Consider the following 26,675-nt stretch of genomic DNA (forward strand, 5'->3'; position numbering starts at 1 on the left):
CCTTTGTTTCACCACAAAGTACTCACCAGAGCAACTTAACGACTGAAAGTGAGCCCATACAAATCCAAATTTCAAAAAGATATAGAAGAAAAAGCTCATCGCCCACTAATTTCCATACAATTAGCCACGCAAAGTTTGGTTCATGGAAAAAAAACTTGGTCAAACTTTAAAGAGTAAACCTCTTGAAGCTCTCTCCCTGTCTTTTTTATATTTTTCAAAAAAAACCCCCTGAGATTCTAAGGATTTAGATGTATCTCTAGTGGCCATTGCGATGGTTTTTGTCATACTCCCCTCACCTGCCGATATGTGGAGCTCAAAGTTTTTATCACTGGATTTGAAAACCTTCAAATCGGTTTATCTTTCTCTAGGTTGAAAAAAAAACCATCTGAAAACACCGGAAATCAAAAGATCTCGCAGAGCTGCTCATTTTAACCTGTATACGGATTTAACCTATATACGTATATACCCTACTCAACGCAACTTCCCTACCCTCCCGCCAACTTCCCATACATTTGTTAAATTCACTTTTTCCCAATTTAACTTCCATTGTGTGCATAATAAAGTATAAAGTGACCCTTAACAACCGGAAACACAAGAAAGATAAATTCAAACCAATTTAAGTTAAGTAAAATTTTAATCATTATGCAAAAGTGAAAAAGTATTCACATTTATGCTTGAACCCCAGAAAAAGTGCAACACACCACAGCATATCATACATACAATCATAAAAATCTATGGACATGTAAACAAGCCTCGTTGCGGAGATGGCACAATGTGAGTAGTTGAAAAAAAACAATAAGAATTTCAGATTGACACTTGCATTTCAAAACATCAGTACAAAACTGACTTATTCTGCATTCCTCATGGTGAAACGCATGAAGAACTGAATTTCCAAAACACATAATTTGATCCATACTAACTCGATAGTCAACAGCACCTGAAAATACTTCCAAAGCATTTACCCATTCCTTTATGTTTTTTATTTATTTATTTTTTATAAAGTCTTAAGGCTCATGGAGAATTATTGTAAAAACAACACATTTACGTGCAAACAAACAAACACACCAAAAACAACAACACACTGGATGACTTCAGTCAAACAGCCAGTGGCTTCGAGGGAAGTGATGTAACTTCCCGGGGCACTGGGTGTTGGCAAGGTCATCTCATGACGAAGCTTTTTCTCTGCAGTCATCAAGGAGAAATCGCTGCACCTCCCCATGGGAATGGCAACCCACAGGGGTTGCCCATGCTCTATACCCAGGCTAATATAGCTCTATACCCTTAAGCTCTGAGGTTCATAAATTCAGGAGGTCCATGCTCTATACTCCTAAATTCTGAGCATCAAGCAAGGAAGCAGCAAGTACCATTTTAATGTATTGTGATATGACTTGGTCAAGGTCAAAATCGAATTGCCGACCTACCATACTCAGACTGGACGGTCCATCCACAACGTCCTTGTATCTTGAGAAAATTCAGCAGTATAATAATGCTCCCAGTTAAAAAAGGAAAGTGTGGTCTTGTACACAGTCACATCTATGCCACAGATTTCTACAACGACATCTGATAATTATTTGTAAGGTTGATCAATTAATCCACTGATGGTGGAAAAGAGAAAAGGAAATCTAGCCACGATTACGCTCTCGAGATGTACCGGGGAAGTAACTAATAAAGCCACTTTCATAAATTCATATATAATTAGAGGTAGTTGTTGACAGTGTTGTGGAAAAAGAAAAGAAACAAAGATCAGCATATAAAGTAATCTAATGAGGGTCACAAAGGCAGCATCAGCCACGATGCTCATTAAAGCATTGTGCTATGACTCCATTGGCTGCAGGAAGGAAGCAGGAACATATCCTCTCTTAACCTTTCTGCTGTTAGTTCCTTGACAATCTAGTGCCTGCTCCACCAACCACCAAGCAGGGTTACCACTGGCATCACCAGACCTGATGAGCATGACCTTCTGCCCAAGCATCAGAGAAATCTCGTTTGAACGGCTCGCCGTGAACTGAAAACATGCCCGATAGAGTGGCCTAGCATCTACGGAATCAAACGAAAGGGAAACGGATGAATTTGTGGATAAAACTGACTGTGGCGAAGCAACAGATTTGATATGGCTTTCCTGAAAAATGTCCCACGCTCGTCTTCGATGCCCTTCCCTTGCTTTTCGATCTTTGTCCGCGCTCAGATTTCGAGGTAATGTTGAACACTTTAATGCTCGATTGTCTACAAAGTTATTTTCTCGACCTATCGTTCTTAATGACCGCAACGTTCCAGCCTCGCTCATTATCCCAGTTTCACGCTTTGTCCCAATGTGTCCATGTTGTTTAATGGCCTTCTGCTTTGAAATTTCAAATATTTCCCCAGTGCTACAAGTAGTGGAAAATCGTTGATCTTGTAAATTTCTTTCGCAATATTTCCCTTTTTCTCCCAATTTTTTGGGGAGATGCTTGCATCTTTCTGGCATTTTTACTGTCTCCTGCAGCTCGTGCCCGTCACTGTCTGGATCTCGCTCCCGTGGCATGTGCCTGGCCCTGTCCGGACCCTGCTCCCGCGGCACGTGCCTTTCCCTGTCCGAATCCTGCTCCTGCAGCTTGTGCCTGTCACTGTCTGGATCTCGCTCCCGTGGCATGTGCCCTGCCCTGTCCGGACCCTGCTCCCGCGGCACGTGCCTTTCTCTGTCCGAATCCTGCTCCTGCGGCACATGCCTGTCCCTGTCCAGATTCCGTTTCTGTGGCATGTGCCTGTTGCTGTCTGGATCCCGCATGCCGGTCCTGTCTAATATCCGCACGGCTCTGTCACTTGGTTCACAGTTGCTGGCCTTGCGCAGTATCCACTCACAGGTTCCTGCCCTGTCCAACGTCGGCCCGCGACCGCCTGTCCTGTCCGTCGGCCCGCGACCGCCTGTCCTGTCCAACGTCGGCTCGCGACCGCCTGTCCTGTCCAACGTCGGCTTGCGGCCGCCTGCCCTGTCCAACGTCGGCTCGCGGCAGCCTGCCCTGTCCAACGTCGGCTCGCGGCAGCCTGCCCTGTCCAACGTCGGCTCGCGGCAGCCTGCCCTGTCCAACGTCGGCTTGCGGCAGCCTGCCCTGTCCAACGTCGGCTCGTGGCCTTCAGTCCTGTCCAATGTCGGCTCGTGGATGCCGACCCTGTCTAGCATCGGCTCGCTGCTGCTGCTGACCCTGTACAGCGTCGGCTTGCTGCTGCTGTACCCATCCGTCAGCTCATGGCCACTGTACCCTTCCAACGATGCCCCACTGCTGCTGTACCCTTCCAACGATGGCTCTTGGCTGCAGCCACCATCAAGTTTGCACTCCTGGTCGCAGCCCATGTCAGGCTCCTGCTCAGGTCCACAGCCCCTGACAGTCTCCCAATCCCCATCACTGTCCCTGACAGATGCCTGATCCTCATCCCTGTCCCCGACAGGCTCCCGATCTTGCCCCTCGTCCCTGACAGGCTCCCGATCCCGACCCCTGTCCATATCCGGCTCCTGCCTCTCACTTTTTGGAGAAAAACCCTGGCTCCTGTCCATATCCAGCCCTTGCTTGCAATTCCTTTCCATGTCCAACATCCACTTATGCCCTTTATTATCACTGTGTCTGTATAAATCTTGTTCATGACCCCTGTCCAATTCCTGCAGATGTCCTCTGTTTGATTCAATACTAGATTTCCTTTGGCCACGAATGTCCAATCCTTTCTTGTGAGTTTCTTTTGTGAAGTTATTCTTTCCTATTTCTCTTTTGACATCCTTCACCTCTGCTGTGTTCCAATGCTCACATCCCTGCATTATTTTATTTTTGTCCTGTCTCACGAGGCCCAATGTTGGTGTATTATTCAATATTACATTGTCTTTTCTTAAATAATCTTCCTTCTGTTGTTGCCCAATCACATTTTCTTCTTCTTGTGAATGTTCATATTCCTTTGAATGGCATTTTCCCTCCTTTTCCTGCTGTTCCATCAGTCTTACTTGCAAATTATCTTTCCCATTTACATTCCCCTGCATGCCTCTCTCCATCTCATCTCTCAAATTAATCTCTGAATTATTATCATTTTGTGGTTTCACCATCAATTTGGCATTTCCGATTTTAATCAAGTCTCTCTTTTCATCATTGTTCATTTGCATGACTTTGCCACCAGTTGCATCGCCGTTCTTTTTATCACTCATGTTCTTTCTATCTTCTTGAACATCTCTCGGTTTTGCATCTTTTTTGTGATCCCAATGGCGTTCCTTGTCTAACAAATAAACGCGCTCACCAGTAATCCTTTTTGCTCGTCGAGCTGGTTGGAGGCTCGAGTAGCCAGAGTCATTACGACATGTTCTGAGTGCCTTGTGCACATTGTGCGATAGTTTACGGTCATCAAATGGCACAGGGGATTGCACATCAAGGAGATGGGCATGGCATGAATTTTTCTGCAAATTTTCAGGGTCATGATATGGCTTGGACACAGTGTGAAGGTCAAGGCTCTGGAGGTTAACACTAAAATGATTGTCAGTACGAAATTCACTTGTTGATGCTATCGGTGGAAGCCAGTAAGGGAATAAGACTGGAGGTGGTGCTGGAGGAAATGTTGGTGAACTGCAAGGTGAAAATAGATCTGGCGGTGGGGGTAGTGGCAAGTCATGTGCTGAATTAGGAGACAAAATGTTAAAAGGAACTTCACAATTTTCCGCTCCTGACATTTCAACACAGCTTAATGTCCCTGAGGCATTATCTTCCCAAAGCTCTCCTTTTTCTATTATTACAGAGCTAGCCTTTTCTGGTTCACAGTGCATTTTCAAACTTTCTTGTCCGTCTTTCACTTGCCTTTCGGCATCTTTTGTTTCTCCGTGTCGCTTCACAGGAGTCTCCCTCACTATCAAAGTGCCATTGTCCTCATGCTTGCAATAAATATCTTTATTCTCATTGTTTTTTTCTACAAACTCTCCATGAAACTTTGCAGTCACATTTTCAACCACATCCCCTCCTTCTTTCCAAGTATAGTCCTCTTCTTCCTCTATTTTCTCTCCTTTGCCCATCACCCTCTGCAACAGAAGGCTCATCTCACTCTGTAGATTGTCCTGCAAATATGGGTATCCTTCCTTTTTTTTTTGCTTATTTTCCAGGCCCCCATTCTCTACAATGCAGGTGGTTTTCACATCTTCCTTCTCTCCTTTGTTCATAAAGCTGAAAGGGTGTGATATAGAGGATGGTTGTATTGAGACCCGGGCACCTGTTGATTCCCCACCTTGCAATGCAGACATCTGGCATTAGGGAAAGGAGAGGGATCACAAAGAAAATCAACTTGGTGAGATTTGAATTAGTCATAGGCACCTAATGTTCATAAGGAATTTCAAACTGTCATAATTGATATTGACAAAGTTAGTCTGCAAAACTGAAGACAACACTTCAAAGTCCACATGAATGTTTGTATTATTTAACCTGCAGCCAAGAGGGAAATACAATTAGCTGAAGAGTGGCAATAGCTAGATCGTCAATGTAGTTAAGCTCATCAATGAGTCTAGGTGTGTGTGTGTGTGTGTGTGCATCTAAAATTTTATTATTTTACCTCAAGTGCCACATCTTGTGAAAAAAGCATAAGAGCTGCTCCTAGCGCCCTCATGGCTGCATCCATCAGCCTGTCAGCAGTCTGGATGAAGCGTGGCAACTCGGCACCGAGCGAAGCACCAAGACATTCTGCGGCTGCACGTGGGGCTTCGCGTGTCTCTCCGGATACTGTGCTGGCCTCAGCTCGCTTCGCAGTCAAAGCACGTGCCAGGCGTAAAGGCCCAGCTCCCAGCCGCAGCAGATGAGCCAGTGGGTCTTCCAACTGTTCCTGCAACCTTCTCTCCTGGAAACGATTCATTCACAATTCAGAAAACTCACGAGTTTATTTTTACAGAGAATACGTGAGTGGTAAATTGATCCTACACATGGTGGTCTATATCAATCAACCTCTTATCTATTTAAGCCTGATGATTTAGATGTTTGAACACCAAAATAAGATGTACAGCTCACAGTCTGGCAATTTAATATATTTCTAAATAAGGCATTAAAGGAATGGCCTCAATCAACCTACATCACAACTTTATATTTTGAGGTGACTATGATAATTATATTTCACTACTCTTGATATTCCCACAAACAACAAGGACAGAGGATGACTTCTATTCTTAAAGATCATTTCACAAAGCAACTAATCACCTACAAATCAGTACAACCTCTTTTTTTGTTTGTTTACAACCCCTGTAGATCATTTTTCAATCAAATTCCTATCTATTTTGGTCTAGTTTGTCTCCTTTGTTTTTGTGTAATCCATTCTGCTTTTCCTATCATTCGTCCTTTGGATCATGTGTTACAGACCGTGTTGTTTGTTGTCTTTCTATCTCAGATATCTATACAGTAAACCCTCTATATTCGCGAGTTCTGTATTCGCGAATTGGTAAGTGTATACCGATTCCCAATTTTTTGTAACCCATAGTCCTCCAGTATTCATGAGTTTGCAAGCCCCCATTTCCCTACCCCCAAGTCATCTCACACCTACCCACCCACCAACACCGGGACAAGAACACAGATGTTGATACTGTACAACATGCATTTTAAGGCCATTTTCCTTGCAAGAGCGGGGGTTAGCCTTGCGATCCCCATGACAATCTTCTCCATTTTGCCCTATTTTCTGCATCTCCCCTTGTTAACCCCCTTGCCCGCATTTCTTCTTCGACCATCTTTAGCCAAGTCTTTCTCGGTCTTCCCCGTCATCTACTTCCTTCTACATTCATTTCCATCACTCTTCTCAACCAGTCACTTTCATCCTTCCTCAACACATGACTAAACCATCTCAAACTGTTTCTCTTCACAGCATCCATCACAGGCTCTATTCCCATCATCTTTCGCAATTCATCATTTGTCTTCCTCTCTCTCAACGATACTCCATACATCCACCGAACCATTCGCATTTCCACCCTTTCCAGCAGTCGTTGCTGCTCTACGTTCATTACCCATGTCTCGCTCCCATAAATCATAAGACTTCTCACACATGCAGCATACACCTTTCCCTTCAGCTTCAACGACACTCCCCTACTCATCAGCACGCCCCTCAGTTCCCGAAACTTCTTCCATGCACATCTCACTCCAGCAACCGTTGCCGAATCTGATCCACCTTCTCCATTCAGCATGTCTCCGAGGTAACAAAACGTTTTCACACCTTCCAGCTTCACGCAGTCTCCAAGATCCAACTCAACATTTCCTCCATCTGCAGCTCCCTCTGTGCACACCTTACACTTGAATGTAGCTGCCACACTGGTTAATGACCCTCTCAAACCACTACATTTTTGATGAACCCACTCAGTGCACATTGTACATTAAATGGAATTCACTCCGACACCCTTCCTGCACACAGCACACGGCCACTTCCCAGTTCTTTCCACCTCACCACATGCTTTACCACTTGCCATCACCTTCGTTTTTCCAACATTCACCTTCAGACCGTTTGTCTCCATACATTCCTTCCACTTGTTCATCTTTTCCTTCAGTCCATCCATACTTTCCGCAATCAACACCAGATCATCTGCATACAACAACTCCCACGGTAAACCCTCCTTTACGTTCTGAGCCAGCACCTCCATCACAGCTACAAATAGTAGTGGACTTAGTACCGACCCCTGTGCAGTACTGTATTTAGTTCCCGAACCGCAAAAGCCTCAATCTGCCTTTCAACTTGCCTTAGTTAATCATGGCCTCCAAGCATAAGATGAGTGGGGAAGGTGAGTCGGCTGGGAAGAGGCAGAATAAAGTGAAGAATTTAAGCGAAGAAGTGAATGTGTTAGACAGACTGGCTATGGGTGGGATTGCGTCCGCAGTGGGCTTGAATCATACTTCTGACCTCCCCTCCAAAATCGCCACCACTAACGTCACATAATCGTAATCATCATAGAACATCAATAAACAAGTACAAAAAGTTTTAATTAAAACAAAAGCCGCGTCGATGTTACACAATGCCTAGATGCAGCTGTGCCTATAACGTCGATGTTATAGGCACAGGACATTCCTATTGATTCGATTACTTGATGTTATTTTTGTGCAAAGTGAAAATATATCTCGGCAATTTCCCGTGTGTGGCGACGAATTTTTAATATATCTCGGCATTTTCCCGTCTGTTATTTCAGGCGGTGTATGACTGACCATGCAGCGATTTTAAAAAATATATCTCGGCAATTTCCCGTGTGTGGTGACACGTGAACGAAGCTATGCTCCTCTCCACATTATTGTGACGACGTATAAATTAAATATTTCATCGTGACGATTGTCATCAAATGGACGAATTTTTAATATATCTCGGCATTTTCCCATCTGTTATTTCAGGCGGTGTATGACTGACCATGCCGTGATTGTAAAAAAATATATCTCGGCAATTTCTTGTGTGTAGCGACACGTGAACGAAGCTATGCTCCTCTCCACATTATTGTGACGACGTATAAATTAAATATTTCATCGTGACGATTGTCATCAAATGGACGAATTTTTAATATATCTCGGCATTTTCCCGTCTGTTATTTCGGGCGGTGTATGACTGACCATGCCGTGATTGTAAAAAAAATATATCTCAATGGACTTGAAGTTACAGGCCTTTGAGAATTCATTTCGTTCTATAAAGGGCAACTTTCATCGGATTTTCTTCCCGTTTTTTTTCAACCGAGTTTAAAACTATGGCCGACCTTATAAAAGGTGGGGGCCTGAAAGATCGGGGCAGATAATCCTGGGAATGCGATACCAGAGACTGCGTTCGTTCTGATCTCTCCAAAGTGGAGGCCACCCCCCCCCCCCCCCCTCCCGCCGGCGCGAGCCCAATACACCGGGTTTCTCCGTCCCTCTCATTGCCCAGCTTGGAATGCTTTGCCTGCACAGAATGCTCGCCTTCACAAGGCGACTCCCCGGAATTGCCCCCACAACTGTTCTCGTATTGTGATTTCCCCATGTCTTGTCGCATGAATGTCATCACGTCATGGGACTTCAGTTATGCAGGCGAATTTTAAGATCAGTCACGTGATTGCCCATCGGCATGGCCCTTGCTCACTTTGGGGACTCTAATCTGTATGGCAACATGGTTGTCAGATGCAGATCCAACAGGGAATCTTCGAAGCGGGTGACGGTCGTGGTCATTTTGACACGACTCATCGGATTTGAACTGGGCAACCAGAACGGACTAGGTGACTGTAACAATACACCGTATATTGTTTCAGCCATGGAAAGGACACCCAAAGCATTCAGAGACATGTAGTAGTTCCCAGAATTAGTTATTTATTTAATTTGTGTGTAGAATAGATTTCCTTCCTGTCGTCTCGAGGAATGGGAGACAAATGTGTTGTGCAGGTTTAGCTAGGGGATTCCCCTTCATCTAACTCTCCATATTGCAATCCACACTCCATCAATCTTCAAAACCATATTTACATGCACCTTCGCTCCTCGCCCCGAAACTCTGATTCCCCGTAACATCGTCACCCTTCGCATTCAAACCTCGTACTGTAATTCCCTGAAACATCTTCACGCTTTGTATTTCAAACCACGTAGTATGACTCCCCATAACACCTACACCCTTTACAGCTCAAACCCCAGATAGGTCAAATAACCCTTCATCACTTCCACCCGGTTCAATCCTCAAATCCTTATCTTCCTTCTGTTCTCCTTTGCTCACCACCGTTGCACCGACGTTCATACAGTGCCATCATTGGCGCAGTAATCACGATCGTTTAGCGCTACCTACCATCACACTGCGCTGTTGGTACATATAGCGCAGCAGCCGCACCACTATGACGTCACACTGCAGCAAGGGAGGGCCAATCGAGGCACGCCATGAGTGGGTGAGCAAATGTTCAAGAATGGTCGCTCTGCCTCACCCGGTCGGCTGAACGAGACAGCTCAGTACCACCACGAGCGAGTCGTTATCGCCGGGAGAGAACCACTGCCTTCAGAGCCGAGCCTCTTCAGAGCCGACCTGAGATGTGGGCCAAGCTGCTTGTCCATCTACCACGAGTCATGGGAGCTTTGAGGGTGCCCTTGACGTCGAACCACAAGCTGTTGGCGAGCTATCCGGGTGACTGCTGTTACCAGCCTGTAACAGTGCTGTTACTGCTGTTAACAGCCTGACCAGAGGGGATAGAGGGCGAACGCAACATGCAGTCTTCTGGCGTGGCAGCTCCAGCAGCCCACAACGGCATGGCACCGACCCACCCCTGCATTCCCTTCCCTTCACCCCTCCGTGCCCACACCCCCCACTTTTGGATCAGTGCGTGCCTGCTTGTGAGCGTGGGGAATAAAGAGGTCGCCAGCAAGCCTCGCTCTTCCTCTCATATTCTTTCCTCTTTATAGTACATGGTGTTGTGTCATTGTAGTGCAAAATTTGCTACACTAGTGGAACCAATGTTTTTTGGAATCCTTATACCCTAGGCAACAAGACCTGAGTTGGTTCCATTTTTTTTCAATGGCGTCTTTCAAAATGGCCGCCATTTTTTGCAATTTTGTATGCATCTTTTCACATGAAACACTTTGATTAACCATTTTTTCTGGCATTTTTGTCATTCCTTGTACAGAAAATCCACCAGAACACTTATATCCAGTTAACAGACGTTTTTTGAGAAATATCTTTGGCTAACAACTTGTTTTGAGCATAATCTAGTCGGTTGTAGCTGAAGAAGTATATGCACAAATTTTCTGGAGACGCCAAGAACAGGAAGAAATCTGGCTGCTTCAGTGAACGTGTGAAGTTAATCAGCGCCAACACTTGCCTCATGTACATTCGTGCCCATTGATACATTGGGAATTTACTGTGGCTCCTGTCAAAATCACTCAGCTGCTTTTCCAAGTTTAGATGTTCAATCTCCATTAGAAGTTGGTGATGGGCTTCCTGAATGCCTACCTCTTTCTTGTTTGCTTCTATCAAGTTATCCATACAGGTAGATAGAGTTTCTACAACTGCAGGCTTCTCTTTCAGAAATTCTGCAAGCCAGAGATCAAATAATACCTCTAATGTGAGCTCATGAGCTTGAACAGCACGATTGTGGTGATTCCCATTGAGTATCTGATTTACTGTCACCGTGCTGTACAGATCCTTGCTCCAAGCTTCATCAAGCCCGCTGTGCTCAACAGTCCTCCCAAGGCACCTTAGTGCACACAAGACAGTGTGGAAACCACCAGGGCATACCATCCATTTCCCAGCATATTGGTCATGAAGATATTCTAACTTTAGGGCCCTCTTGTAAAGATCCATGTCAAATGTAACTAAGATCGTTCCAGTGTTTTCTGGACACACAACACTATTGAGGTACGAACGCTTCTCAAGAACTGTCACCAGTGTTGTCCACTCATGAGCTAGTGCCTTAATGATAGGCATTGTGTGATTTTGACCAAGGTTGGGTGTCTTGTTCTCTTCTGGAGTGCACACACGAGAATTGTATGCTGACCAAACTGGTATACCGTCTGATGCCTCTTCATGGTGCCTCTGTGAATACCGTGAAAGTAACCATGCAAAGTCTTGCTGTGTTGCATTAACAACTTTATCTTGATACTGACCAAGTTTAAAGTTTTCATAGCGTGGACTTCTACTTGGCTTGGGGTTACCAGCAATTGTACAGTCAGACATTTCAGTCACAGTTGGCAGGATGTTCAAGTTTTGTTGGTGTTGTCATGCAGCTTCAGTGGTTCAGCTACAGTCTCGTATTCTGATACATCTGGGGGAACTTGTTGATAGACAGCAAGAGCAGTCCCATGGAATGTGTTCCGTCCATCAGCTTTGTCTACCTTGGCATCTATGTTATCAGCTGAGCATCTGATTGGCAGATTTTTCAACAGTCCTGGAGGCATGTAAACGCCATTGAATTCATTCATATTCTCTTGGACTGTGGTGGCAATCTTTGAAGTGATCTCCTTTACACGTTGATATGAAACACCAACGCCACTCTGGTACAACATGTCTATGTCTCTGCGACTGCGGTGTGCATGATGGCTATGGAGTGAAAGTCCAACCCCTAATGGCGTTTCAGTTGTGAACCTGAAGGTTGAAGTTGAGGACTTTGGCTGATATTGCACCTGCCGATCAGATTTGAACTCCTGGATGATGTGCTGTCCAATAAGTGCACATGTTCCATTTATCTTTTCATTGCGTGATTGTGTTTTGGTGGTGGCTGCTCCCTGGAAATTTGAAATTGCACATTTGAAATTGGCATGAGCAACGTCAACCAAAGGTTCAGGAGTTCTCTCTTCGCAGAATACACAAAGTTCGTAACTTGTGCATTGCTTCTTAGAAGGCGGCTCTTCAAACGATGACATTATGCGGCGGTGAAGCTGAAATACAACTTGTCTATGAATACCTGTAAGATAAAAAAGAATAAAGCAAATGTTCATATTTCTTTCATTATTGTAATTATAGTTATCTATGTGTAGTTTAAGACTGTAGAAATTAGAATACATACAAAATTGCAAAAAACGGCGGCCATTTTGAAATTAAAAATGGCCGCCGAAGACGCCATTGAAAAAAATGGAACCAACTCAGGTCTTGTTCCCAAGGGTATATAGATGCAAAAAAACATTGGTTCCACTAGTGTAGCAAATTTTGCACTTACATATAATAATTCTACATAACACCATGTACTATTACGTTTCCTCAGTACGTAAGCTCCATAAGTATGAAGGATAATTACTTTTCTTTTGTTTCCGACCGACGTTTCTGACCTGCTTGTTTTTGTCTTTTCCTCCATTGGTCAGATGTCGTGTGCAAGAATAGACGGGAAGTTATGCCTCACTGATTTACTCCGCAATTAGCCAATGGCCATCCACGTTTCGCTCGGCCTTACATAATAAGTATATGGCTGGCCGTTGAAGCATGACTCACCAATTAGGACCACCCACCCACCGGTAGGTAATGCATTCATCATGGAGCGAGGACCCGACTCGGTATGGTGATTTTAATCGGCATCCACAGTTGCCCAGCGACCCGTTAGGACAAAAAATTATATGTTGCTGGTGGTTGTCCACGGAGCTCCCTCATGGTAACCTCTAACCCCGGTATTGTAACAAATAAATAAATATATTATTATTTTGTACTATCGCATCACCAGCAAAAATGATTAACAAATCACCATTACTAACCAAATTGATGCAAATACATCAATGTTGGAATTCATTACATAATTGGTGACAGGAATAACTGTGTTATCCATATTAATTCATTTTTGAGAACAGTGTTAGGAGTATAACGTAAACGCAAGAAATAAAAAGTCACTCCACTATTACATGTTTTCATTGCCAGGCTGACTAGTTGCACAATGGGATCATAAGCAGTAAAACGTACCAATGCTGGCAGAACAACATTTTCAACTTTCTGCATAACTTCACAACTTCTCTTTGCAACTTCACCCATTCCTCCCTCACTGGTTCTTTGTGAATCCATTGAGTGAACAAAATGTTCTGTTGCTGTGGCGCTCTGCATGACAGATTTCTGCGGGAGACAGAGTCCATTTGTACACACAAGTACCAACAGCCCGACGAAGAACCACTGTCAACATCATGTTTTTGGACTCGTACTGCGTTGTATTATCATACTGCTACTCTACCGGAGTGAGTCTTGTTTGTACCAAATGTTGAACAGAAATTACATCATCATACCATGCCATTACTCAATTTTGTTTTCAAGTTTCTTCAGTGTCGACACAGCTAACCATGCTGATGGGTGCAGTAATAGTGTATCATCATTACACGTGAGTGAAAAATAATGCTGAACAAGGTGGGAATGTTCTGGCATCGTTGGTCTTGTCATCTTGTAGTTTTCAACAATAAATATGGACTATTCAATGTTTAGTGGTAATAGAATATTACACCTGCCCATCCCAATTTAAATGTTTGTGTACCATTTTTTTCTACAAAATAGAGGCTCAGAAAAGTGAGACATCATAGGGGAAAAAGGCAATGCATGGACAGTGGGACAACAATCAGAGTAATGAACCAAAAATAAAACAAAGGTGAGGAAAGAGCAACAGACCAGAAAGAGGTCCACAAGAGCACGTACGTGCGGCCCAGACAAGAACACACAAACTCTTCACAAAAGCATACGTGAAGGCAATGAAGAAGACACACAAATATATTACATCAACAAATTAACATCAACAAAAACTCCAGAACTGAAATTCTCAGCTTTAAAAGACATCTCAATCCTTCCATTCTTACCCGGATGCATTGCCGTAGTTTAAAAACCTTCCGGAGGAGGGATCTCACTGCCTCCCTCCGGACACATAGAGCATCGATCTCCGCATGAACATTATCACCAGGCTGTAGGGAGGGAACCAGTGAGGCGATCAAAATCTTGCCAAAGCAAACTTTGTAGCTTACAGCAGTTTTCCCAAAGATACACACTTAGCAGGAGAAAGAGAAAAAAGGTGAGGGGTGTGTAAGGGGTTAGTGGAGTGCCAAGGATAACAAGAGAACTTAAAATGTTCTCCCGATGGTTTGCAAGATTACATTTGTGCATAAAAAGCTAAACCTCCCTCATCCCCCTTTATTTGACTCGTATTATTTGTCTTACCCTGCTTCACAACTTGCCCCTCTGCATCTCTGCTTTTCTTAACTCCCCCACTTTCTCTCTGTCTTTACCAATCTTAATGACAAATTTTACAATGTTTAATCTCAACACACAAAAAAATTCCAAAATGTCTGTCTCTAATACTGCTTTCTCTTCTTCTTTTTTCTGTTTAACTCCTTTCTGCAAGAAAACCCATGCCCCATCTTCCATCACGTGCACATCATGCTGTTTTTTTTTGTACCCTAAATCATCCCACCACTGCAATCGTGAAGTTCGTCTTCGAACCTCATGAAATCCTCAAAACAAATTTGTTTTGTAATGAGTACGGGATTACGGTTTTAAGCTCCTTCGCATCCCGTCCCTCCCAGCCTTCCTCTCGCCCCACTCCTTCAGGGATTCCTCCTTGCCCCAACCCTTCATAGATTCCCCCTCACCCTCTCTCATCCTGCCTCCTCTAAGCTTCCCTCTCACCCCACCCAACATCCATTCTCCCTCTCCACATCCCTCCCACACCCTAGGTTTCCCACCCTGCCAACAATGGCTCCCGTCCCCCTTCCCTGTGTGGACTTCCAATATCTGAGGCCTCTGCTCCAATATGACTCTCAATATAGGCTGCTGCTGATAAACTGGATGTGATACTTCCTCTCACAGAATGTCCCTGGATACCCTTGTGTCTCTCCCTGGCTGTCGTCTCTTCTGGTTCTACATACCTGAACCCTGTTCTGGAGGTTGAGTTGCAGTTTACATCAAGAACTCTAGGAAACCAAAAATCTTCTCTCCACACCACCCAATATTAATGCGGCTTAGAAATCCTTCCACCGAAGCCTGCTCTCTCTTGTAGGCACAGATTCATCCCATCTTGCTTGTAGCTATGATGTGTCATTCTGAGAGGAGCTGGAGAAGTTTCTGTCAACTTTCAACTATTATTCTATTTCCACTCATTCATTCTTCTTTTCGACTCATTCATTCTTCTTTTCAATCACCTGTGGAACCAACTTGGTCAATCTGTTCAATATTATTCTTGCCTCCCTCCAATGCTTCAAAACTGATGTTCACCACCATCTCAGGTCACCCTCCATTCATACCATGATCTTTTCCACCCTCGTTAACCCTCCTGAAACACACCTCCTTCGGTCTATCCAGGTTATTGGGTTTTCCCTTACTCCCTAATTCTCCTTTTCTGTTTTTTTATTTATATATATTCCATTTATGCTTCTTTCCCATTTTTCCCTTCCACTTCTGCGATTCACAGTTTGCACCTGTATACAAGCTTGTTCAACCACCGTGTCCTCCTCCCCATCCCTTCCTATCGTTCTTCCCGATGTCATTTCTTCCTCCAGGTATCCTATTTGGTCCTTCCACCCTGCTGTTTGTGTGCCCCCACCTCACTCCTACCCCACCCTCCAAATTTCCACTGTTCTTTTTGTTCTGTTATGTCTTGATTTGTTCTGTGTTCTAACCTCTCCACGACCCTCAAATCTGCAAAATAAATAAATAATAATAGGCCCAATTATTCCTACCAACTTGTGGGGTCAGCTGGAGAGTGTTTTTGGCCTAACGTTTCATCAACCGGCTGGCCAGGATTAACATTCGACTGAATCTAGCAGAAATTTTGAATTTGACTAAAATGCTGGAGATAACTTGCCTACCCCTCCTGAAAGACACATTGGGCCCTTTAACATCCACAAACGACCTGTGCTGGAGGAGTCGTCCTGCATAACATCCTTCTGATGATGGCGCACAAACTGGTTCTTCGCCCTGCATCTGAAACACCCTGGTGACAGTTTATAGCTCGGTCAAGATTTGAAACCTTGCTAATCAGCTCAAAGGCGAGTGTATATACCTCCAAGATACCCTGCCAACCCACATGTATTATACTCGTACAAGGAATTTTTCTTGTTTTTTTGTCTTTTCTTTTATTCTTCTTCGTCTTCTCATGCCGCCTATGCAATCAAAAAGTGAACAGATGACAAAATCAGCTGAAACTTGCTTTGCATGAAAGTAAATTCCTGACAGCTATGAACATTACTCAAACAATAAATATTAAAAAGAAGAATTTATGCCAATTTTGTTTTTATTTAATGTTTTATTAAAATAATTGGTTTTAAATTTTGTTTATGAAGAAAATATTTGACAAACAAGTGTTAAACTTTTTTTTTTTTTAAACAGGTAACATTGGGTGAAAGGACTGCTTATGTTGTAGCATGTATGTTTGTCCGTTAATTGTTTGAGGCTGTATTTTATACCTGGGAAGATTTTAAAACAGATTAAAGTTGCAGGCATACTTCAAGGAATTACCTCTCCAGCCAGGCCGGTCATCCGGTAAATGTGTGCCCCAAGTTTGGCAGACATATTGGAGAGGGGGGCCAAGGATATACCCGCGAGGGAAATGGAGCCGGGCGCCTGCACGTACTTTAGAACTGAGAAGATAAAAAGGGAGATCAGCAGTTGTTGATGAACAAAGGGATAAATTGATAGAGAAAATCTCTCAAAAGTCTCTTAAGACTACGAACTTTGAGCCAATCAATCATTGTCCCACCACTTCCGATAATGCTCAATCCACTCACCTATGTCCCTCCGTCTCCGTGCCTCATTGGCTTTCTCAGTGGAGGCCGTGAGTGAAACAAGTGCACGGGTGAGCATATCGTGATCAGGGTGAGAAGGTGGTGTAGCACGGAGCAGAGAGCTTGTCAGCAAAGGGTAGCGTGTGATTCGCTGTACTGGAAGCACCAGAACAGCATTTGCCTCTGCTAACCGTCCTGCACCCCTATAAACAATGAAGAACCACCTTTAGAGGCCATTTTTCCCCGCAGAGCAGGGGTTGGCCCCCTATAAACAATGAGCATAATAAGAATCATAATACAAAAGATATAAGTAGTAATTATGTAACAAATGAACTACTGAAGGTGAAACTAAAACACCAATGAACATATTGCAAACATTCTTTAATCACCTCTTGACTGGCACCTTTCTTTTGAATATGTCTTTAGCCTTCGAGTCTGCATACGCAAATTATCATCTTACCATGGAAGCTCAACTAAACCAACTAATCATGGGCTTACAAAAGAGTAGACAGTACAAGGTGGCAGGGCCTACAATGATGATGTCTTGTACTCAAGTCCCATATCAAGTGTAGCAAACTTGTAAATGAGGTTGTGAGAGAAAGCAAACAACCATAATCAGCAATTACGAGGCATTAATAAACATACAAACGAAGCCCTCTCCCTTCTTCGATGTTGAAATGTGTTACCTCTCAGGTATTGCAAGTGGTTCATTACCCCACGCACGTGAAGAGAAAAACAGGGTTAAGCTATTGGTTCACTTCTGTCTGTCTGTCCTGTCTACAAACGTCCGTTTATAATCGAGGAACAACTTCATTTCAATTGAATGTTGTATTTTGAACACGAATCAGAAAACAAACTTGTAGTTTAACTGTACTTTGTCTCTGAATTCGTCCCGAATGCACATGCTAATGATCGCACTTGAGGAGTGAGATTTAAAAAAATACTGTCTCTGCCTGACAGTCAAACATAACTGAAACATAGGGGCATTACCCCTAACGCTCACCTGGTGGAATAAACACTATACTGCACCGACTAAGGGTATTTTAAACCAATTTCAATGGTTGCTAGAAGACAGGGCACCATGTAGACACTAACATAATCATAAGACTTTAAACAAAGAAAAAAATATCTATTTTAGGGGGAAACCCCCCCCCCCCCCTCCTCCAACCCCATATACCTCCTAAGACCCCAATTTTTCTAATGCCTTGAACAAACATTGGTACATCATGGGTGATTAAGGTTGTGGTGAAGTTTCATCGAAATTGCGTGTGTAGTTTCAGAGAAGAAAGTAAATACTTATTTTGGGGGGAAACCCTCTGCTCCCCCCACCCCCCGTAGACCCCTAAAGGGGCATCTTTTTTTTAATGCCATCAACATACTTTGGTACATCGCGGGTGGTGAAGGTTGTGGTCAAGTTTCATCAAAATCGTGTGTGTAATTTCAGAGAAGAAAGCAAATACCTATTTTGGTGTGTCATACCTGGACCCAATTTGACCCCCGTAGACCTCCTTAGACTTTGATTTTCTTAGTGCCGTGAACAAACTTCGGTACATCACCTGTGATGAAGGTTGTGATCAAGTTTCATCGAAATAGTTTGTGTAGTTTCAGAGGAAAAAGCAAATTCCTATTTGGGGGAGGGGGGGGGGGGGGGGGGTCAAACCTTTGACCCAAGAAAACTCCCTTATACCCTGATTTTTTTTAATGCAGTGAACAAACTTTAGTCACAACACAAAATTTGTGCCAAATTTGGTCGCAATCCCAACTTCGGAGTTTTGGAGAAGAAGTGTTTATGGACTGACGGTGACGGATGGACGGACTGATGGACTAACGGATGGACGGACAACGCGCCATCGCATAGGCTCCCCTGAACTTCGTTTCAGGTGAGCTAAAAATCATTCCAAACAGGAAAGCTACTGTTTTTAAGGTCATCATAAAGGACACAAACAACAAGCACAAATAACTAATGTAACGTGTTAAATAAGGTGGTGTGAAAGATGCTACAGCAATGGTGGTAAAACGTTCAATTTTTTTGTTTCTACAACCTTTACAATCTATTTTATTTCAATTGAATTATATACTTGAACACTATAACACAACCCATCTTTTAGGCACTTTGAAAAACTTTCCGTTTCGGAGTACTTGGACAAAATATTACAACACTTTACATCATCTTGAGCAATCAAATTTGCCGCACGCAGACACCACCCATGTCCTGGTGTCTCAAGACTACACGTGGAAAGGTGTTCTACGAACTCCCTAGGTGTATCTGTTATAGGTGTAAAAAAAAAACCCTTCTTTTTAAGGAACATGACAGAAAAAGAATCCCACATTGAATTTCCCATTTTACACATATTATGCCTCGGCAATCAACAAAATAAAGCCAATTGTGTTGTAATAAAATGAAAGGTGTCTACTGCAGACACAAGCCATATGCTCCTTCACTGGGTATCCATGAAAGAACGATAAGCAAACAGTGCCACTGCAAGTAGGTAACAGAGAGCAAAAGCACAAGCACAGTAAACGTGTCAGAGCAGTCATGTGGAGCACTGTACTCATCGGTTTCCCTGCTTTTGCAAATGCAATACCTTGCTTATTAAGCTTTGTTAAAATAGTTTTTGTATCAATGACAATTTAAGGTTTTGTATGATAATTACAGCACTGCAGAAACACTGACCCTTAAATAAACAAATGGCATCATCAAATATTGGTATTGCTTGTCACAAATAAATCTCCCACTTTACAACATCAACCACCTAAATCCAAAGCATATTGAACAAAAGTCCTACAGCATGTGAACATCCCTCCTGTCAAGATAAAGACATTTCTATCAATGATAATTGAAACAAAAACACCAAGACGTACAAGTAAAATGTGTGAAACGAGAACAACTTGTGAAACCTAATTACCAAATTGTTGTCAACACGAATGTGCCCAAACACGACTAAGTATAATAATCCAAGTAAGCAGTAAGCACTACAGGTAATGGTCATAAAACACCAACAAGAAAGGAACAGCACTCTTCGGTATCATGACGTCAACCAACATGCCTCTGCCCACATTATTACATCATTGTACATACTTGCACCAAGTTTGATTTAAATCCATTCAGCTGTTTTCAATTATCACATTTTTACCTGACATGCCCTCTGACCTTTGACACCAAAAGTAAATCAGTTCATCTATGCAACATAATATATACTTGTATCAAGTTTGGTCAAACTCCCATCACTGGTTCACATGTTTGAGCAGTAACAGAATTGTTACCTAATGGAACCTCTGACCTTTAAACTCTTGACCCAATGATCTAATCCGTTTATCTTTACATCATTTACATACTAGTACCAAGCTTGACTTAGTTCCCTTCGGCCGTTCTTAAGTTATCGCAGAAATGAAAATCTATTGCAGACTCTGACCTTTCACCTCTTGATGCTGAAATCGAATCAGTTAATCTTTGCATCATAATATATATTTATATCAAGTTTGGTCAAACTCCCATCAATGGTTCACAAGTTATCACAGTAACAGAATTTTTACTTAAAGGGACCTCTGACCTTTGACCTCGACTCAAAATCTAATCAGTGCATCCTTAAATCATTATACATGTACAAAGTTTGACTTCCATCCCTACAGCCGTTTTCAAGTTATCATGGTAATGAAAACTTATCACAGACGGACGGACGGCCGGACGGACAGCCGGAAGAACAACCCAAAAACATAATGCCTCCAGCAACGAAAATTCACTGTGGCGTGCTTGACATGTCATACATGTGAAACTAAACAAAACAAAATTCAGGCACATCTTCTTACAAGTGCACAAACACGTTTTATTGCTAATACGACTAACATTTTTACATTGCTATTAAAATTCAGTTTCAAAGCAGACTAATGAATAATAAGCCATAATAATAATGACAGAATCATAATCATTTGTTTTTAGGCACCATATGTAGCCTTGAAAACTCTCTTTTCAAGCATCATCCGAAGTCCAATAAACACATGATGTAAAATTAAGTTTGCTCTTACCAATAAAAAAAACAAATGAAAGCACAAAAAGTAATCAAACAATTAAATGAATTAACAAACTTACTTTCGCTTGTACAAGTCCCTGAAACAGGAAGAAAAAAAGCACAATTTAGCATGTGTCGATAGCAAAATGTACATTAATAATGTTTCCATTTTCTTCAACCTCCTCCAACCATCCTCCCACCTCCCCAAACCTGACAACCATAGCCCCCACTCCTTTCCTGCCATAAACACCATCACCTTTTAAAATTGTATTCATTCCCATAATCAGCTCATCATACTGCTTTGTCTCTTCCACCTATTATATAAATTCTAGAAATGTAAAGATACTACTGTGTTCAAAAAGTATCCGACCTTTATTTTTCGTGCGTAAAAAAAAAAGAAGCTAGGGAGGCGTTGATTGGTGCACGTATGTAGGCGATCCTAATGCGCATGCATGAATTTTTTCCCACCTGCAGAAGCTGTCATTCGACGGCAGACCGCCGATGAGTGAGGACATGTAAGTGAGCGCCGTCGGATTTTCGTTTTTGACAAAATGACGGAAAAACTTGAACAACGCTACTGCATCAAATTTTGTGTAAAGCTTGGCGATTCCCAAGTGGAAACGATCCGCAAGATTCAACACCGTTCATTCCATTATGAAGGAGGATTTGGGCTTCAGGAGAATCTCAGCGAAGTTCGTACCGAAGCTGCTAACGATTGAGCAGAAGTAACTCCGTTTGGAGATCGCACAGGACATGGTGGAGACTGTGAACAGCGATCCCAGCTTCCTCAACACAGTGATCACTGGCGATGAGTCCTGGGTTTATGGGTACGACCCAGAAACCAAGTTGCAGTCATCACAATGGAAGCATCCAACATCCCCGAGGCCAAAAAAAGTTGTTACACAAAGTTACACAAAATTTGATGCAGTAGCGTTGTTCAAGTTTTTCTGTCATTTTGTCAAAAACGAAAATCCGACGGCGCTCACTTACATGTCCTCACTCATCGGCGGTCTGCCGTCGAATGACAGCTTCTGCAGGTGGGAAAAAATTCACGCGTGCGCATTAGGATCACCTACATACGTGCACCAATCAACACCTCCCTAGCTTCTTTTTTTTTACGCACGAAAAATAAAGGTCGGATACTTTTTGAACACACTACGTATTACTGACATTGAGAGCTCGTATTCATAGAAGTACATGTGGAAAGAGAAAGGAGGAAGGAAGGTTAACTTAAGGAAGAATAGTTCATGTGTAAATCATAGTACGAGTTGATAAGGGAGGCATACATCAGGGAGAGTGTGGTCACAGATGGGTGTCGGGAGTGGAGTGGTGGAGTAAAACCAATAGTTAGAGCAGGTTAATTGGGTGTTTAACCCTCTGCAAGCCAATCAAAGATATATCTGCCCAAAATATTCAACATAGCAACAAATACCAACTCCTTTTCTGTTTCTAAAAGTTGCAGTCATTAAATCTATAAATGCAGGATAAAACGAGTTTGAATTGTAACAAATGTGTGCTTGAAATTAATTATATGCCATCATTAAAATGAATGAAGCAAGATGAAAATATAAACATTTTTGTTTACTTTGCAATTGCTGTTAAAAGGGGTCCTTTACATGTACTGCAAATCAATTTATTCATCACCCACATGATGATGAACAGCAAGTTGTAATCAGCTAAACTGCAACTCGAATGCATACCTGTGCTTGGATTGTTTGATGGAAAGTGGGGGAGTCGGATGGAGACAGGTGGGGGAGGGGAAAATATATATATATACTGTTGGGACCCCAGCATTTGCAGGTTCGCAATTTCCAGACACCGTGTATTCGTGGTTGATGAAATGCTACCTGCTTCAACATTGAGGGCCTGTGCTTCATGTAATCGCAGTTTTTAGCGGGCGCTTTATTTTTTTTCAGCCGTGCTATTAGTGAGTTGCGCGGCCTGTCCCACCATTCGTGCTAGAAACCTAGCTGTGCGGCCTGTCCCACCATCCGCGCTATAAACACAGCTGTGTGGCATGTATCACCATTCACGCTATAAAGACACTCCACCGTATCTACCAGCTGCTGTGCAAGACGTCACCCCCAGGAGTTACACCATAAAACGCTTCACTGCATCTACTACCAGCTTCTGAAGATGCCATCGCCCATGAGTTGCACAATAAAAACACTTCACTGAGATCTACCACCTTCTGCGTAAAATATCATCACCTGCGACTAACACAACAAAATTGCTTCACGACATCCACCACCTGCTGCGTAAGATGTTACCACCCGTCAACAACAAACATCCCCTACAAACAATGGGCAGACTACTCACCCCTACCGCAGATACCCATAATTTCCACATGACTTCTCATGTGCAGCATGTCCTGGGTCTCAACCGTTCTTCTCATCCTGCTGCCTTGACCTGTGTTTTGCCTCTCACTCCACTCATTGATCAAACATGGCTTCCAAGCGCAAGAACAGTGCCAAAGATACGTCGACTGCTATGAGGCAGAAGAAAGGGAGGAGCTTGTGTAACAAAATGGAGCTGCTCGATCGTCTTTCAAGAGGAGAGAGTGCAGCCTCTGTGGGCAGAGTGTAAAAGTAAACAAATCCATCATCCGCTACATACGGAAGAACGAGAAGGCGATCTGAGAAAGTGTTACGGCGAGCACTGTGCCGAGCACCAAAGTGGTCACCCAGGTCTGGGACGTCCATAGAGAAAGGATGGAGAAGGCTCTCAGCATATGGGGATAAAGGGCAATGCGCAGAAGAACATGCCTTCAAGTGCACCTCTCATTTGCGAAAATGCGATATATGTATGTACACATATCTGGTTGGCGTCAGCACGAGTTAATTTTTTTCCCCTGTTTTGACCCCTGTGATTCCAAGTCCCCACCCCTGGAACATAAAGAAATTGTTACATATTTCATGTGTCTCTCAATGTTGATTGCATATGTAATGTTTCATTTTAAAATGTTTTAAAATGAGTCTGCAATTGCTTTTTTTGAACTTTTGACCACACACGAGTTAATAAGGGAAGCCAAAAATGATACTGCTCTTGCACCATCGTGCTTCTGTGATCATAACGACTAAGTTTGGTGAATTTTTGCCCAACCGTTTAAGAGGAGATAGCGTGACGCTGGCTCAATAGTGAAGAATCACTTTTAAAAATTCTCTGATCTGGATCCAGATTCGAATCTTCACCAAAATTGAATCGATTCGGTCTTGTCACACACCAAACCTGTCCATCAAGTTTCGTCTGAATTTGTCCACAACTTTTTGAGATACCCTGTTCACAAGCAAACAAACAGACAAACAGACAGGGGTGAAACAACCTCCATCCACCTATGGTGGTGGAGGTAATTAGCACAACAATGAATGACTACTAACCTTAGCTCATTGATAGCTGCAGCAAGTGGTTCCGCCCCATCCTTGTGTTGCTTCAACCGCTCCAGTGCAGCCACAGCTCCAGCCTGTTGCTCACAAAACTGTGCATACACCTCTGCCATGGGCTCAGCACTCTGCAGCAACACCTCCCCTGAAAGAAACAAAACAAACACACATTAAAAAAGAAACAAACAATTATCACACCTTAAAAGAACATCAACCACCGAAATACAAAGCATATTGAAAAGGTATTACAGCATATTAACACCCCTCCAGCCAAAGTGGAGACATTCCCATCTTCTCTGGACTCCTCTACCACAACTGGTCCTGATGGTGTTTGTGCCAAAATACTCTTAAAAACGGTTAATCTGGCTTGTGAACTCCTATTCCTCTATTATTTCCAGGTCAATTCCAGAAGGCCGCCTGTCTTCATCATGGGAAATTCGTCAACTTGAGCTCAATTCATAAGAATGGTACCAAGACACACTCAAATAACTATAAAACAGTTAGCCTTCTACCCATCATAAACAAAGTCATCAATGTATTTGATGATTGCAACACTTCACGCCTCATCTTTCTTGAACAATCTGAACCGTGACCATCAGTTTCGATTCTGCCCAGGCTATTCAACCTTGGACATGCTTGCTGCTGCTTCTGTGTCAGTAATGGATAGATGCATTCGGCCTCATACAAAAGGTCAGGTATCACATGATTCTGTCTAGCAGCCCTGCCTTGATTTCCAAACTGTTAGCTAAAGGTATCCATGCTTCCTTCGAGATTGGTTATTAAATTGGTGATCAAAAATATCTTAATTATTGGAAAATCCATTTCATCACTTTGTAGATGACCTCACTTTGTGTGTGCATCATAGTTCCAATACTATTCTTCGAAGCAGGAGGGGCAGCATCCTCATCTGCAGATGTGGAGAAAATAAGCAACTGGTCATCTAGCTTGAACATCTTTTAATGCAAGATAGACCCATATCCTGACTTTGACCCTCTATAAGGACCAGCAGGTACAACACAACAACAACAGGCATTTTAAGGCCATTTTAAGGCCCCATGACAATCTTCTCCATTTTGTCCTATTTTCTGCATCTCCCCTTGTTAACCCCCTTGCCCACATTTCTTCTTCCACCATCTCTAGCCAAGTCTTTCTCGGTCTTCTCCGTCCTCTACTTCCTTCTACATTCATTTCCATCACTCTTCTCAACCAGTCACTTTCATCCTTCCTCAACACATGACCAAACCATCTCAAACTGTTTCTCTTCACAACATCCATCACAGGCGCTATTCCCATCATCTTTCACAATTCATCATTTGTCTTCCTCTCTCTCAACGATACTCCATACATCCACCGAACCATTCACATTTTCACCCTTTCCAGCCTTCGTTGCTGCTCTACGTTCATTACCCATGTCTCGCTCCCATAAATCATAACACTTCTCACACATGCAGCATACACCTTTCCCTTCAGCTTCAACGACACTCCCCTCCTCGTCAGCACGCCACTCAGTTCCCGAAACTTCTTCCATGCACATCTCACTCTAGCAACCGTTGCGGAGTCTGATCCACCTTCTCCATTCAGCATGTCTCCTAGGTAACAAAATGTTTTCACACCTTCCAGCTTCAGGCCGTCTCCAAGATACAACTCAACATTTCCTCCACCTGCAGCTCCCTCTGTGTACACCTTACACTTGAATGTAGCTGCCACACTGGTTAATGACCCTCTCAGACCACTACATTTTTGATGAACCCACTCAGCGCACATTGTACATTGAATGGAATTCACTCCGACACCCTTCCTGCACACAGCACACAGCCACTTCCCAGTTCTTTCCACCTCACCACATGCTTTACCACTTGCCATCACCTTCGTTTTTCCGATATTCACCTTCAGACCTTTTGTCACCATACATTCCTTCCACTTGTTCATCTTCTCCTTCAGTCCATCCATACTTTCTGCAATCAACACCAGATCATCTGCATACAACAACTCCCATGGTAAATCCTCCTTTACGTTCCGAGCCATGACACAAGGACCATAAAAGAGAACCATGACATAAGGACCAGCAGGTAAATCTCCCAATTAAATTCTGTGGTCAGCCACTTGGAGAGGTGATCATCGGGCCTCACGATCATGTGCAACTTGTTGGGCTTGACAATAAAGCCGACTGCCACTTAGGAATT

At 43.2% G+C, this 26,675-nt stretch overlaps 1 protein-coding gene across 1 annotated transcript in view; it reads right to left on the reverse strand.

Annotated features, from left to right (window-relative positions):
- Positions 1-615: 615 nt before the first annotated feature.
- Positions 616-26,675, reverse strand: part of LOC137412846 (uncharacterized) — a 40,677-nt gene continuing 14,617 nt past the window's right edge. The window contains exons 4-11 of the mRNA XM_078774327.1: positions 24,490-24,637; positions 21,193-21,210; positions 17,109-17,308; positions 16,840-16,961; positions 14,190-14,291; positions 13,318-13,464; positions 5,545-5,826; positions 616-5,239 (exon numbers count right to left, since the gene is read on the reverse strand). Coding sequence (XP_078630453.1) covers positions 1,814-5,239; positions 5,545-5,826; positions 13,318-13,464; positions 14,190-14,291; positions 16,840-16,961; positions 17,109-17,308; positions 21,193-21,210; positions 24,490-24,637 — 4,445 coding nt within the window. The 3' untranslated portion in view covers positions 616-1,813. The remainder of the gene's footprint in view (positions 5,240-5,544; positions 5,827-13,317; positions 13,465-14,189; positions 14,292-16,839; positions 16,962-17,108; positions 17,309-21,192; positions 21,211-24,489; positions 24,638-26,675) is intronic.

Source organism: Myxine glutinosa, chromosome 1 (assembly GCF_964187855.1).
Source record: "Myxine glutinosa chromosome 1, kmMyxGlut1.1, whole genome shotgun sequence".
NCBI classification, from domain to species: domain Eukaryota; kingdom Metazoa; phylum Chordata; class Myxini; order Myxiniformes; family Myxinidae; genus Myxine; species Myxine glutinosa.